Here is a 13,254-nt window from a genome sequence, read left to right as displayed (position 1 = left end):
TAGTGGGGAGATCGTCCGGGAACTGATCTTCCCACTGCTGGATAAAAGTCACCACCACCCGTACGGGGATAACCTTTATACCAGCACCCCCTCTTCCGGTCCCTCGCTGCCCGAGCTACTGTAGCTTGCGGCACGATCCGAACATATCAGAAGTAGTAATAGAGCCCTAATATTTAGCAGCCATGGAGCGGACCCAGCGCTTCTGGATATGAAGGACCCCGTATCGCACCAGGACAACATTTTCCAGGTGACGTCCCCCACACTGGAGAACAGGAGACCCCAGAAGAAGTGCAGAGTGTGGGGTAACAGGGGGATCAGGAAGGACACCATTTACCAGTGTGACACCTGTCCTGATCCCCCCGGCCTCTGCATACTGGATCGCTCCAAGGCGCACTACACGTCATTGGGGTTCTACATTATCTAAATTCTGTCCCTTATTCCTATTTCAGGGGTCACGTTGATCCAGGGATTATTCTGATCGCCATTATGGAGTCGGGAAGGAATTTTTCCCCTGTGATGAGGCTACTGTCGTCTGCCTCACGAGGGGTTTTTGCCTTCCTCTGGATCAACACAGGTTGAGTTTGATGGACACCTGTCATTTTCAACCTTATAAACTAATAATTGGCCTAATACCCCCAAATAAATTAGAATTGTCCCTTTTCCCCAGCTAAATAGGTATGGCTGCCATTCCCATTAGAGGAGGCCATGATGCAATTACAAAGCCTCTGTGCGGCCAGGACAGTAGAAACCCCCCACAAGTGACCCCATTCTGGAAACTACACCCCATAAGGAATCTAACAAGTGGGGCAGCGGGTATATGGCCCCCTGGTGACGGCCACATTTGGGACGTGAAAATGAAAAAAATGGTATTTTTTATTTTCACGGCACATGTCCTACACATGTGCCCATCACTAGTGGGGTCCATATGCTCACTGCACCCCTTGTTAGATTCCTTATGGGGTGTAGTTTCCAGAATGGGGTCACTTGTCGGGGGTTTCTACTGTTCTGGCAGCACAGGAGCTTTGTAATTGCGACATGGCCTCCATCCCCCATTCCAGCCTCTAAATGGCGCTCTGTCCTTTTGGTGACTTGCCCTGTGCCCATATGGCAAATTATGTCCACATGTGGGGTATTTTCGTACTCAGGGGAAACTACCCTACACGTTTTGTGTTCATTTTCTTTTTTAACCCCTTGTGGAAATGGAAAAAAATCAAGGCTAGACCAACATTTAGTGTAATTTTTTTAAAATTTTTACTCTAAATCATTGATCTTGTCTTGATTTTTTCATTTTCACAAGGGGTTAAAAGATAAAAAAAAACACAATGTGTAGAGCAATTTCCCCTGAGTACGGAAATACCCCACATGTGGACATAAAGCGCCATGCGGGTGCAGGGTAAGCCTCCGAAGGGAAGGAGCGCCATTTGGTTTTTGAAGGCTGGATTTGGATGGAATGGATTTCGAGGGGCCATGTTGCATTCAAAAGGCCCCTGTGTTGCCAAGACAGTTAAACCCCCCACAAGTGACCCTATTATGGAAACTACACCCCTCAAGGAATGTAACAAGGGGTGTAGTCAGCATATGGACCCCACTGGTGACGGGCACAAATGTGGAACAATGTGGCGTGAAAATGAAATATTAAATTTTTTACACTATAATGTTGGTCTAGCCTTGAATTTATCATTTTCACAAGGGGTTAAAAGAGAAAAAAACACACAAAATGTGTAGAGCAATTTCCCCCGAGTCCGTAAATACCCCACATGTGGACATAAAGCGCCATGTGGGTGCAGGGCAAGCCTCCGAAGGGAAGGAGCGCCATTTGGATTTTAGAGGTTGGATTTGGCTAGAATGGATGATGAACGCCATGTCGCATTTACAGAGCCCTTGTGCTGCCAAAACACTGTAAACCCCCCACAAGTGACCCCATTCTGGAAACTACACCCCTCAAGGAATCTAACAAGGGGTGCAGTGAGGATATGGACCCCTGGATGACGGGCACATTTGTGCCATGAAAGTGAAAAAATGAAAATTTTCACTTTCACGTCACATTTTTCCACATTTGTGCCCGTCACCAGTGGGGTCCATATGCTCACTGCACCCCTTGTTAGATTCCTTGAGGGGTGTAGTTTCCAGAATGGGGTCACTTGTGGGGGGTTTCCAGTGTCTTGGCAGCACGAGGGCTCTGTAAATGCGACATGGCCCTTGAAATCCATTCCAGTGAAATCCAGCTTCCAAAAGCCAATTGGCGCTCCTTCCCTTTGGAGGCTCGTCCTGCGCCCGCTTGGCACTTTATGTCCACATGTGGGGTATTTCCGTACTCGGGAGAAACTGTGCTACATGTTTTGTGTTTTTTTTTTCCTTTTATCCCTTTGTGAAAATGAAAAATTGAAGGCTAGAACAACATTTTAGTGTAAAAAATACTTTAGTCTTTTTTCAAGCCATATTGTTTGGAAAATCTGTGAAGCACCTGTGGGGTCCAGATCCTCACCGCACCCCTTGTTACATTCCTTGAGGGGTGTAGTTTTCTAAATGGTGTCCCTTTAGGGGTGTTTTTTAGGTTTTGGCACCCCAGAGCCTCTGCCAACCTGAAGTGGTACAGTCAAAAATGACCAAAAATAACGGAGCCATTGAAATTCACTAGGCGCTCCCTTATATCTGAGGCTTGTGGTTGCGTCAAATAGCGCAATAGGGCCACATATGGGGTATTTCTATAAACTGCAGAAATGGGGCAATCAATATTGGGGTGCATTTCTCTGGTAATAGGTTTATAATTATGAAAAATATTGGATTACAATAAAATCTCTGCACAGAAAATTAAAATTTTCAAATTTCTTACACACTTAGCTTTTATTTCTGTGACTCCCCTAAAGGGTTAAAAAACTTTCTGGATGTGCTTTTGCAGAGTTTGGGGGGTGCAGTTTCTGAAATGGGGTGCTTCGTGGAGCTTTCTAACACACAGTCCCCTCAAATACACTTTAAACCTGAACAGGTCCCTAAAAATATCTGATTTTGAAATTTGACTGAAAATTTGGAAATTTGCTGCTAATGTTTTAAGCTTCCTATTGTCTAAAAATAATGAAATATAGTTTAATAAATGCCGCCAACATAAAGTAGACATGTTGCTAATGCTATTTAATATATAATTTATGTGATATAACCATTTTCTGTATAAGCAGAAAAGTTTTAAAGTTGGAAAAATGCATTTTTTCACAATTTTTCACGCTATTTTGGGTTTTTTCATAAAGATTCGTTATAAGTATCGACTCCAATTTACAAGAAATGTGAAGTACAATATGTCACGAGAAAACAATCTCAGAATCAGCCGGATAGGTAAAAGCATCCCGAAGTAATTAATGAATAAAGTGACACTGGTCAAATTCATAAAATTTGCTCCGGTCCTTAAGGCCATTTCAGGCCCGGTCCTTAAGGGGTTAATGGTTCCCTGTGTTCTCACTGTCATGCTGTGTCAGGCTGAGTTTTTGGGTGGTCCATATGCCTACCTCTGTTTTAACCAGGCTGTTGCACAGAATTAGGCATAATGGTGCCATTAGGCAGCCTCAGAGGCATGCATACATGCTGCCCCTGCTGTTTCCTTTCCATTTCCGTTGTGTTTCCATCAATTTCTGAGATTGACAGGTTTTCACACAAACTTCCCTCTACCGAACTTGAGTCTCCTGCAAAAATGCTCGAGTCTCCCATTGACTTCAATGGGGTTCGTTACTCGAAACGAGCACTCGAGTATCGGGAGATATTCGTCTCGAGTAACAAGCACCCGAGCATTTTAGTACTCGCTCATCACTAGATTTAATATTAGTGGTAGATGAAAGATCAGGCGGCACTCACCGAATCCAAGGAAGGTAATATATTGTGGATACATACACTGATTAGCAATCACCATTCACTGTGGAACACCCCTGAATGTTGCTTGTCTCCTATGAATCAAGATCGGTGTTGGTATCCACAATAAATGACCTTCCTTGGATTCGGTGAGTGCCACCTGATCTTTCATCTACTGTTTATTATCTATATCTCCACGAGGCAGAGCACCATCATGGGCACCCAAATCTGATCCCATTGAGTTGGCTGCAGTTCACACTCTTATGCACACTGCGCTGATTGCAAGCTACTGTATGCTGGGAATCTTGTTTTTCTTACTAGTGTTTGCTTTGTATTAATAATCAAGTAAAGGTAAAACAAGAATACTTATGTAACCTAGGTTATTTTATTTCTTTTATAAATTTGTACATAGGGTGTAGAAAATTATTATATTTAAGTGAATACATTTAGGGGGGAAAAGTTATCAATAGTCATCATTGCAGGGGTCTTCTTCCTGTTCTTCCCACTAGTTACAGTAACCACAATGATAGTTATGCTGAAATAAGAGAAAATGAAAAAGAATTACTGCTTTATATCTAAAGTGATAAATAAATAACACAGCACATAAACTGCACATAAGATATACAGTATAAAACGTAGGCTAAACAATAATCTGCCACTAAATAATAATAACCCAAATCCATATAATTAGATGGAAAAAAATCACCTAAAAAATTTAAAAGTTACTATGAAAAGCAAATAAATCTAGGAAGGAGATATCAGGCATGGATTTCAACACTTTGGGTGGGTTCAAAATACGGAATCCGTGCGGATAAGTTCCAGCTGATTCAGTTGCTTGTACCCGCATGCGGCGTCGTGCATCTCCACCCGTGCCATAGACACTATTCTGTGGCCGGGCGAATTCCATCGTCCGCCGTAAGAATTGACATGTCAGTTCTTTCGGCGGAAGGCGGAATCCGTCCGGCCATAGAATGGCGTCTTTGTGGTGGGGGCGGAGATGCACGACGCCGCAAGCAGGTATGAATGACAGAATCCACCGGAACTTATCCGCGCGGATTCCCTAGTGTGAACCCACCCTTTCAGTGTAGCAATGGTGAAACACAATTATCTGGCGCGAGGAGCAGACAATGTAGACCAAAGAGTGGGCTAACAAAGTATTATTCCAAATCTCATAAAACAAAGGCTTTCAAAGCTCCAAGGCTTCCACTTTTCCTGGATGCTTGTTAAGCTGTGCTCATAGTGTAATATGCAATGTGACTAGGTACGTCTATCTATCACCATTACCTTCTATACCTACTTTACTACTTATTTATTACCTTCTATAGCTACTTTATACCACTTTTCCTATCTTGTGTCACAATAAAGGATCAGTCCGTCAGTATCACAGCCCATGAAAAAAGGTCAACAACAGCATTGGAACATACGAAGTATGTGCACGCCTCACCGCACTTGAGAAAGGCTTATGTATAAGCTGAAATGGAAGTTGCTGTCTCAATTTCTACTTGGATTAGTGTCACAGCCCAGTCCTACCAAAGGCACTTTCTAAAAAACATGACTGATTTCTTCCAGGAACAGCGCCACTCTTGTCCTCATTGAAATTAATTAAACTAAGTTGTAATACCGCACACAACTTGAAGACTGGTGTGGTGCTGTTTTTGGAAGAAGGCAGCAAGGTTTTTTTAAATTAGGATAATCCATTAGGCCATGTTGACACAACGTAAGTTGTGTATTGATCATGGCCATTGGCGATGTGCAACAATGGCCAGGATTAATACACAACTTATGTGCAGTGCAGTTAGAGGGAATCTCGACCAGAGTGTATACACCTAGGGGGACATTTATAAAAAGTCCACCTGAGGCATATGCCAGTGAGAAGGGGCGAATCTGCACCTTCGCCCTGGCGTACGCCTGCCGTCCGCCACGTTCTCCTGATGGGCGGGCTGGAGGAGCTTGATGAGGGGCATGACAAGGCGGGGAGGAAGCGTGGCCTCCTCCCGCGCCTCATTTATCATGATTTACACTCGCCTGTCTTCATAAATCCCCCCATAACATACATTCCAGCCGGGATCACTAGCGGCAGTACAAAAAATTGGAATGTCAGTTTTGAGTGCCGGTTATTCATTGAATAGCGGCCGCACAAGCCTGACAGGTCACACAATAAAGAGTGCGGCTCTAGCTGTGTTGTGTGCTGTATTCAATGATGAATTGGGATTTGAGAACAAATGAATATCATCTAGCTGGTACTGCAGTACCCGCCGGGATGATCTTCACTAACACCGTCCATTCTGTTACCGGGGCGGGTCACAGAACGGCCGGTCAGGGCCGGCGTTAGGGGGGGGCAAAGAGGGCAGTTGCCCAGGGCCCCCATCCCCCAGGGGCCCCCTGCCCCAGTTACAGTGAGCGTTAGGTGCAGGACCGCACAGACAGCGTTCTGCAGCCTCTGGCAGTGATCTCTGGCTGCAGCTGATGGCTGCTATCAGGGGTCACACAGAGGCTACAGGACGCTCTGCTCCGGAGAGTGTAGCTTCCCCCTCCCTTCTCCCTTCTCCCTTCTGCACCATGTGACCTGGTCTTCCTGGTGAGGCTGGTGTGGAGCTGTCGGGACGATGGAGGAGAGGTTTGCAGGGTGAGGATCCCAGCCTCCTGCTACTGCCGCCGCCATGGACAAGGACAACTACACCCAGCATGCTGTTAGAGGGGGTAAGTATACTGTACATGCAGTGTGTGTATGAATGCCATGTGTATAATGGATGAATGTAGTGTCTGTTACATGTCATGTGTGTAGTGTGTGGGCTGGATGGTTTGAATCTGTATAATGTGTTTTCATGGATGTGTTAGAGTGTGTGTGTGTGTATATATATATATATATATATATATATATATATATATAATTAGTGTGTGTATAAGAAGCACTGCTGACTCCAAGTGTTGAGGTGAATAGACTGTATATAGGAGCTGCAGCCATTCTCTGGTGACCACTGAGGCCGCTGATTGGCTGCAGCTCCTATGTATAGTGTATAATGATGTCACTAAGGCAACACGGTGTATTTTATTGAGAAAAAAATAAGGTGGCGGTCACTGTATGGTGGTAATATTGGTCCGTATATAGTGTCATTATGCAGTGGTCAGTCTATGGTGGTAATATTGGTCTGTATATAGTGTGTATAGAGAGTTATTACCGCCATAGAGTGACCGCCACATAATGACTCTATATATACACTATATACAGACCAATATTACTGCCATAGACTGACCGCCACATAATGCATAATGACTCTATATACACACTATATACAGACCAATATTACCGCCATAGAGTGACCGCCACATGATATTGGTCTGTATATAGTGTATATAGAGTCATTATGTGGTGATCACTCTATGGCAGTAATATTGGTCTGTATATAGTGTATATATAGTGTCATTATGTGGTGGTCAATCTATGGCAGTAATATTGGTCTGTATATAGTGTGTATAGAGTCATTATGCAGTGGTCACTCTATGGCAGTAATATTGGTCTGTATATAGTGTGTATAGAAAGTTATTACCGCCAGAGTGACCGCCACATAATGACTCTTTATATACACTATATACAGACCAATATTACCGCCATAGAGTGACCGCCACATAATGACTCTATATATACATTATATACAGACCAATATTACCACCATAGACTGATCGCTGCATAACAACTCTATATACACTATATACAGATCAATATTACCGCCATACAGTGACCGTCACATGATATTGGTCTGTATATAGTGTATATAGAGTCATTATGTGGTGATCACTCTATGGCAGTAATATTGGTCTGTATATAGTGTATATATAGTGTCATTATGTGGTGGTCAATCTATGGCAGTAATATTGGTCTGTATATAGTGTGTATAGAGTCATTATGCAGTGGTCACTCTATGGCAGTAATATTGGTCTGTATATAGTGTGTATAGAAAGTTATTACCGCCAGAGTGACCGCCACATAATGACTCTTTATATACACTATATACAGACCAATATTACCGCCATAGAGTGACCGCCACATAATGACTCTATATATACACTATATACAGACCAATATTACCACCATAGACTGATCGCTGCATAACAACTCTATATACACTATATACAGATCAATATTACCGCCATACAGTGACCGTCACATGATATTGGTCTGTATATAGTGTGTATATAGAGTCATTATGTGGTGATCACACTATGGTGGTAATATTGGTCTGTATATGGTGTATATAGAGTCATTATGCAGTGGTCACTCTATGGCAGTAATATTGATCTGTATATAGTGTATACAGAGTCATTATGCAGCGGTCAGTCTATGGCGGTAATATTGGTCTGTATATAGTGTATACAGAGTCATTATGTGATGGTCAGTCTATAGTAGTAATATTGGTCTGTATATAGTGTATATAGAATCATTATGTGGCGGTCATGGTGTGGTGCTAATATTGGTGTGTATATAGTGTCATTATGGGGCGGTCACTTTATGGTGGTAATATTGGCCTATACATAGTATGTTTTCATCAATAACGGTATGGAGGTAATATTTGGTCCTGATATAGTGATTTTTTCATTTTATTTTTTAAAACAATGCATATAGATGGTTTTTGTGTTTACACCACTAGCGGCGGTGCTGACATGTAGCGGCAGTCCCCGCATGTAGCGGCAGTCCCACCATGTAGCGGCAGTCCCGGCATGTAGCGGCGGTCCCACCTTGTAGCGGCAGTCCTGACATGTAGCGTCAGTCCCGGCATGTAACCTTCTGAATTGACTCAATGTTACTAAGGGCCATAATACACGGAGCGAAAATTGTCCTAACCTGGCCGATATCGCTCTGTGTATATAGAGACAACAGTAATCAAATGATCATTGTCTTTTGGCAAGTGTAAAAATCATTGTCTGCTGATTGTGCGTATAACATAATAAAGCTGGTACTTACCTGATCACGTTCCCCGGTGTCCTCAGGCCTTGTCTGTTTGTTACGGCCAGTGATTGGCTGAATGGCCGATCACTTCAGAGAGAGGACCAGAAGTGAGAGCTGGGACTGGGGGATCCCACAGACAAGGCCTGAGGACACTGGGGAATGTGGTCAGGTAGGATATATCTTCATTGTTCACGATATACAGCAAGGGCTGCACACACATCACTAATGAGATATATATATATATATATATATATATATATATATATATATATATATATAATCTCATCTGGCCCCATCCTCCCCATACACAGGAATGTTCGGCACAGCTGAGCGTTTCTGTGTTCTCTATAGGAGGGGTAAGCCATAGCCAGACAGATCTGATGACGGCTTGTCTCTCTGAGAACAAAGAGGTTGGATGTTGATTTTCCATCAAGCCCAACCCCATATGTCCACTGATATCATGTCAGAGGACTGTACAAAGAGCCCCATTCACCTTACACTGATGGCCGAACCCACCACGAGCAGCAGGTACCACCAAAAAGTGTATGGGAACCTTAAATTGCTGCTACAATATTTGAGCATTTAGGGCCCCACCTTCAACTTTGCCCAGGGCCACATTTAGTCTAAAACCGGCCCTGCGGCCGGTGTTTCACGTTGTGTGAACATGGCCTTAAAAAGTATATATAGACACATAAAATTAGTGCTTTGAATTGAGACAGGATAACCCTAACCATTGCTAAGCCGTGTTCCCCTTGTTTACTTTTAGTACAATGATACAGTATATAAAAGTAGCTGTAATGCTCATATCACGTACAGGTATATACTATAGACTTACCTGCAGTAACACACTTTGGATAGTTTATTTTTTTCCATTCACATTTGGCTTCCAGATTATTCTCTGGGATCGTTCCTTTATTACACTGAAATCTGAATCTTTCTCCATTTTCCAATACTGCGTTTTCATTGTGATAAATATTATTGGTAATCATTGCTGATCGATCTAATACACAAAAACCTGGAAATACAAAAAATTCTGAGTTTAATGATTTCTGGTTAGAGAGCAGAGAGAGCAGTGACCGCATACCTCCATACCCCACGCTGATCTCCGTATCGGGCCCTGGGTTTCTTTGTTATGAATAAAGCCGTGGGTCTGGCACGTGACCCACGTCTCTATTCATTCCTATAGAGTCGCTGGAAAAAGCTGAGTAATCACTCTTCCAGCTTATTCGGCTCTCTCTGGCAGCTCTATTCAATCCTATGGACCTGCCAGAAACAGCCAAGTAAGCACTCTTTCAGCTTGTTCGGCTCTATCCGGTGGCTCAATAGGAATGAATAGAGCTGCGGGTCACGTGCCATACCCCTGTTTTTTTTTCATAATATAGAAAAGGGGCCCAATACAGAGATCGGCGGGGGGTACGGAGGTTGGACCCCCTAAAATCTCTTGCTTTTCCTTTATCCTGAAGGAAGCCAAAGAAAGGCCTGCTGAATTCTGTAAGAGGTGGTTTGCTCTGTTTTCTTATACTTTTGAGTAAGAGAAGTCTGAGTCTGAAGCAGTGAGCAGTTCTCTCACCCTTGATGGCAGTATTCCTCAGGGGCGGCAGTATATTATGATCACTCTGTGCACACTCCTGGGTTTTGACAATTACCTTCTTTGAAGCATCTTGGATATTCCAGAAGTTTTTGTCCTTCACAAACAATTCTCATCTGGATGTCAGGAGGAGCTTCATGTCCAGATTTACAATCAAATTCCAAGCTTTCACCATGAACAACAAATGTCTTTTTATTTCCCGACTTTAGCTGTATATTATTGTCTTCCATGTCCTCTTCCCTTACAATACATGGCTCTGGAAACAGAAATGGACACTCTTGATCTATTATTTTGATTTCTTATATAAAGCTAAATTACAACTAGTTATTTGGACCAGGGAGAAGAATAGGTCGGAGCTTTTCTGCTCCCCGCATAACCCAAGTAAGTAAGTGAGACTGCCATTAGTGACATAGTTACCTTCTGCAAGGTTCAGTGTCCATCTTCTGTTCACCCCTCCTCCTCTGTACAGTGACCATATAAGAACATAGTCAGAAGTCAGAGTGAAGAATCATTTTTACACAAGTGTGACACTTGACTGTGTATTGACACTCCTAACTTCTGATAATTGACTTCTGACTACTGACTTTGACTTCTGACTTTGACTACTGACAACTGACTTCTGACCATTGACACCTGACAACTGACTTTTGACTCCTTACTTCTGACTGCTTATACCTGACTTCTGATAAAACAATGTGTGATATCTGATCTCTGAAATGTCAGTAGTTAGGTCTTACAAGTCCCCATTCAGTTTGAGTTTCACTTCAATTGCCAGGCAGCCCCTAGCTTGCATCATTCAGGTTACAAAAGTGAAGTGATATCTAAGCTCTGACTTGTCAGGAGTGAGAAGTCAGACATCCTGTCTCCCTTGTTGAATACATACAGATCTAGGTTTTGAAACATGGTATTTGTTTCTGTTTTTCACACAGATAACTCTGTATGTAATGAACAAGGGAGACAGGATGTCTGACTTCTCACTCCTGATTTCTCACTCCTGACAAGTCGGAGATCAGATATCACTTCACTTTTGTTACCTGAATGATGCAAGCTAGGGGCTGCCTAGCAATTGAAGTTAAAGTGAAACTCAAACTGAATGAGGACTTGTAATACCTAACTACTGGCATTTCGGAGATCAGATATCACACATTATTTTATCAGAAGTCAGGTATAAGAAGTCAGAAGTAAGGAGTCAAAAGTCAGTTGTCTGTAGTCAAAGTCAGTAGTCAAAGTCAGAAGTCAGTAGTCAAAGTCAGAGGTCAGTAGTCAAAGGTTATTTGTCAATACTCAGAGTCAAGTGTCACACTTGTGTAAAAATGATTCTTCACTCTGACTTCCAGTGGCATAGCTTCCATAGAGGCAGGGAAGGCGGTTGCTATGGGGCCCTTGGAGGGAGGGGGGCCCTGGGATGCACAGGAAAGATAAGAGCCTCCTGTGTCCTTTTGCTTAACCCCTTATGTACTGCAGTGTGTAAGTGACCCAGTGTTCACTTACATGCTGCAACACAAAAAAAGGGTTAATACAGAAGACAATTAGCTCTCTGCCTCACTACTCTTATAACCTTGTATATATACAATAGTGTGTAGGGGAGGGGGGGCCCATACAGTTTTTTTTTGCTATGGGGCCCCATGAATCCTAGCTATGCCCCTGCTGACTTCTGAATATGTCCTAATATGGACATAATACTGTACCTCTGCATTGTGTTGCTGTGTAAAGGTTTCTGCAAATGTCTCTGTTGTACAGAACTTGTCATTACACCGTGGACTGCAAATTACACTACCAGTATCTTAGTGAAGGGTGGGAGAAAACTGATGTACCCGGAGAAAACTCACACAAACTAACTTCTGATACCTGACTTCTGACAACTGACTACTGACTACTAACTTCTGACAAATGACTTCTGACAAATGACTACCAACAACTGACTACTGATAAAATGATGTGTGATATCTGATCTCTAAAATGTCAGTAGTTTAGTATTGAGTTTCACTTCAATTGCTAGGCAGCCCCTAGCTTGCATTATTAAGGTAACAAAATAAAGTGATATCTGATCTCTGACTTGTCCAAAGTGAGAAGTGAGAAAACATTGTATTTGTTTCAGTTTTGCAAATAGCTGACCTATTGCTGACCTGGAGCAGAAGCACTAAAGTTGCTGACTGAAAACTCAGCCCTGTATGCAATCAACATGTGAGACAGGACTTCTCACTTTGGACAAGTCAGTGGTGCCATCAGTCACCTTGGCCAACTCAGAGCCCATGTGGTAGCAACTTGAAAGGGGATTAAACATTTCTTGCACATGGTCTGCCCATTAACAGCAGAGCAGCAGGACACACTTATGCTGGGTTTACACGGAACGATTATCGGGCGAATTTTCGCGACAACGATTGCATTGAGCGATAATCTTTCCGTGTAAACACAGAAAACAATCAAGCAATGAGTAAAAAATCGTTCATTTTGATCTTTCAACATGTTCTTAAATCATCATTCGTCTGCTAAAAATTCACAGATCGCCTTGTGTAAACAGTCTTTCAAAGATTTTTCCTATGTAGAAGATGGGCTTAAGCGATCTTACAAACGATCGCAATAACGATTTTTCTTACGAATCTTCTAACGATTTTTCTCCGTCTAAACGCTGATTGTTATAAAAACAAAATCGTTGCTTCAAAATCTTTAATCGTCCCATTGGGTGAATTATCATTCTGTGTAAACCCAGCATTATGCTGGGTTTACACGGAGCGATAATTCGCCCGATCGTACGATTAACGATTTCGAAGTAACAATTTTTTTTATAACGATCAGCGTTTCATGTATATATATCGTACAGAAAATTCGCTTTGCGAACGTTTTGCGATCGCTTAAGCCTATCTCGCACATAGGTAAAATCAGTGAA

The 13,254-nt window shown here is 42.6% G+C and overlaps 1 protein-coding gene across 1 annotated transcript in view; it reads right to left on the bottom strand.

Annotated features, from left to right (window-relative positions):
• Positions 1-4,280: 4,280 nt before the first annotated feature.
• LOC138788994 (complement factor H-related protein 4-like) overlaps positions 4,281-13,254 on the bottom strand; it is a 91,017-nt gene continuing 82,043 nt past the window's right edge. The window contains exons 15-17 of the mRNA XM_069967471.1: positions 10,426-10,623; positions 9,615-9,794; positions 4,281-4,369 (exon numbers count right to left, since the gene is read on the bottom strand). Coding sequence (XP_069823572.1) covers positions 4,365-4,369; positions 9,615-9,794; positions 10,426-10,623 — 383 coding nt within the window. The 3' untranslated portion in view covers positions 4,281-4,364. The remainder of the gene's footprint in view (positions 4,370-9,614; positions 9,795-10,425; positions 10,624-13,254) is intronic.

Source organism: Dendropsophus ebraccatus, chromosome 4 (assembly GCF_027789765.1).
Source record: "Dendropsophus ebraccatus isolate aDenEbr1 chromosome 4, aDenEbr1.pat, whole genome shotgun sequence".
NCBI classification, from domain to species: Eukaryota; Metazoa; Chordata; class Amphibia; order Anura; family Hylidae; genus Dendropsophus; species Dendropsophus ebraccatus.
Note: the sequence above shows the minus strand (reverse complement) of the source record. Positions and strands in the feature narration are given on the sequence as shown.